The sequence below is a fragment of the Octopus bimaculoides genome, chromosome 20, assembly GCF_001194135.2.
Source record: "Octopus bimaculoides isolate UCB-OBI-ISO-001 chromosome 20, ASM119413v2, whole genome shotgun sequence".
Lineage (NCBI taxonomy): Eukaryota > Metazoa > Mollusca > Cephalopoda > Octopoda > Octopodidae > Octopus > Octopus bimaculoides.
The window spans coordinates 45,837,342-45,839,328 of record NC_069000.1 but is presented as its reverse complement, the minus strand read 5'-3'; the positions used below and the strand labels follow the sequence as shown (position 1 = coordinate 45,839,328).

At 38.3% G+C, this 1,987-nt stretch overlaps 1 protein-coding gene across 3 annotated transcripts in view; it reads left to right on the top strand.

Moving 5' to 3' along the window:
- LOC128250369 (uncharacterized) overlaps nucleotides 1–1,987 on the top strand; it is a 34,177-nt gene that overhangs the window by 20,194 nt on the left and 11,996 nt on the right. For 2 of the 3 annotated variants that reach the window (XR_008266401.1, XM_052975270.1), the window contains exon 2: nucleotides 414–552. Coding sequence is in view for 2 of the 3 variants with exons in the window: in XM_052975270.1 (XP_052831230.1) it covers nucleotides 414–552 (139 nt within the window). In the remaining variant the exon portion in view is untranslated. Of the gene's footprint in view, nucleotides 1–413; nucleotides 721–1,987 lie in introns of those variants that run through there. The other variant, XM_052975269.1, reaches the window with a different exon arrangement.

Sequence of the window (1,987 nt, the reverse complement as noted above, 5' to 3'; positions counted from 1 at the left end):
TATATATATATATATACATACATATATACATTTATACACACACACACACACACACACACACACACACACACATATAGCCTCCAGACTACTTTGGAATCTCTTGCAACTCTTCTGGACAGTCTCCTTGTTTAAGTTGGGTGAATGTTGCCATAATCCTTGCCTTCAGGACTCTGCACCCTGCCACACAAGCAGGAGAACCCAGTCATGGCTGTCAGACAATTTCTGTGACCACATAACATCTGGTCACCTCACACCCTTCAGATTTCAACCCCTTCATTATTTTGTGTGGGGCACACACACACACACACACACATATGATAGAAGTAAATAGACACTCCATAAAATATAGTTTTATGCTTGTTCTAACCTGTAAAGGTTTATATTTTTTATTAATTGATATTTTTATGTTTCAGGTTCTATATATGGGACTGTTTAATCATGCCATGTACAAAAGAAGCCTTGGACCTGTCTGAATTTCAAAGAGGCCGTATTGTCGGTCATTCGGAAGGTGGACATAGTCAGTGTAAAATCGCAGAATATCTTGAAAGCCATGTAAAGCTATTTTGTATAACGTGTAATTTCTATTTTTAATATGGTCAGCTAGGATTTCAGAACGATTTGGTTGCAGTTTCTAACAGTTACAGGAACCTGGTTGGGATCCTCTTATATGGGGGGAGGGTTGATAAAATAAAGTACCAGTTATATACTGAGGTCAGTATATTCCACTATAAATACCCCACTCAGCTGGTCTCTTTAATTTCATTATATTCACTTGGTTGGACAGTGGAAAATTGCAACAGAGTTAGATTCGTGATCTACACACACACGTACATATATTCTTACATACACACACATGTGTTCTCTTCCTTACTGTCTGTCTGTCTCTCTCTCTCTATCCCTCCCTCCCCTACTCACTGTGTATCTTGCTATTTATTTTCATTGCCTCTTTTGATGTCAAGGTAACTTGGTTGTGATAGGGACAGTGCATGTGTGTGTGTGTATGTGTGTGTGCGTGTGTGCGTGTGTGTGTGTGTGTGTGTGTGAATGTGTGCTTGTGTGTGAATGTGTGCTTGTCTGTGTGTATGTGACTATATATGTGTGTGTATATGTGTATGCCTTTGTACACGTGTGTGTGTATGTGTGTACATGTGTGTGAAGGTGTGTGTATCTGAGTGTTTGTGTGCATGTGTGTGCATATTTGTGCACGCGTGTGTGTATGTGCATGTGCACGTGTGTGTGTGTGGGGGGCATGGATGCGTGTGTTTGAAAGGCTTGTTATGAATTAGAAGTGATTGTCAATTCAAGAACTCAAGACAGGATTAGCCGTGGAGAATAATTATTAAAAATATTACATTACACAGAAATGATTCATCACAAATGTCCAGATGTTTCTGTCTGCACGTGCTTTTCAATAATGTGTTTAATAGAATACATAGTTCAAAATACAAGGGTCTGTTTGAAAAAGGGTTTTCTGAGGAGATTATAAATGGCAGAGAGAATACTGTGAAACAGAGAAGGATGGTACAAGCAGAATGAAGAATCCAGTTAGATAAGGAAATATAGATAAATGTATATAAAAGGGGACCGAGTCAGCAATGTGATAAAATAGGGAGTTGAAGGTAGATAACAATGTTATCTTTATGTGGGCATTCTGGAGCACAGCCCTGGAGGATTTTAGTTGAAAAGTCAGGCCAAATTGGATAAGCCATCTTATTGGTGGTGTCTTGCCCTAAGTCACATCCAGTTCAACAGCTTTGTGATAAAAGGGATTCCAACCATGGCTATCCCATCAGTTTTCCTCTTTTTTTTTTTTTTAATCACATACTGTGCATTTCGGACAATGGTTCTTTTATTTTATATCTTATACTTGTTTCATTGGACTGCAGTCATGCTGGAGCATGACTGCAGTCCAATGAAACAAGTATAAGATATAAAATAAAAGAACCATTGTCCGAAATGCACAGTATGTGATTAAAAAAAAAAAAAA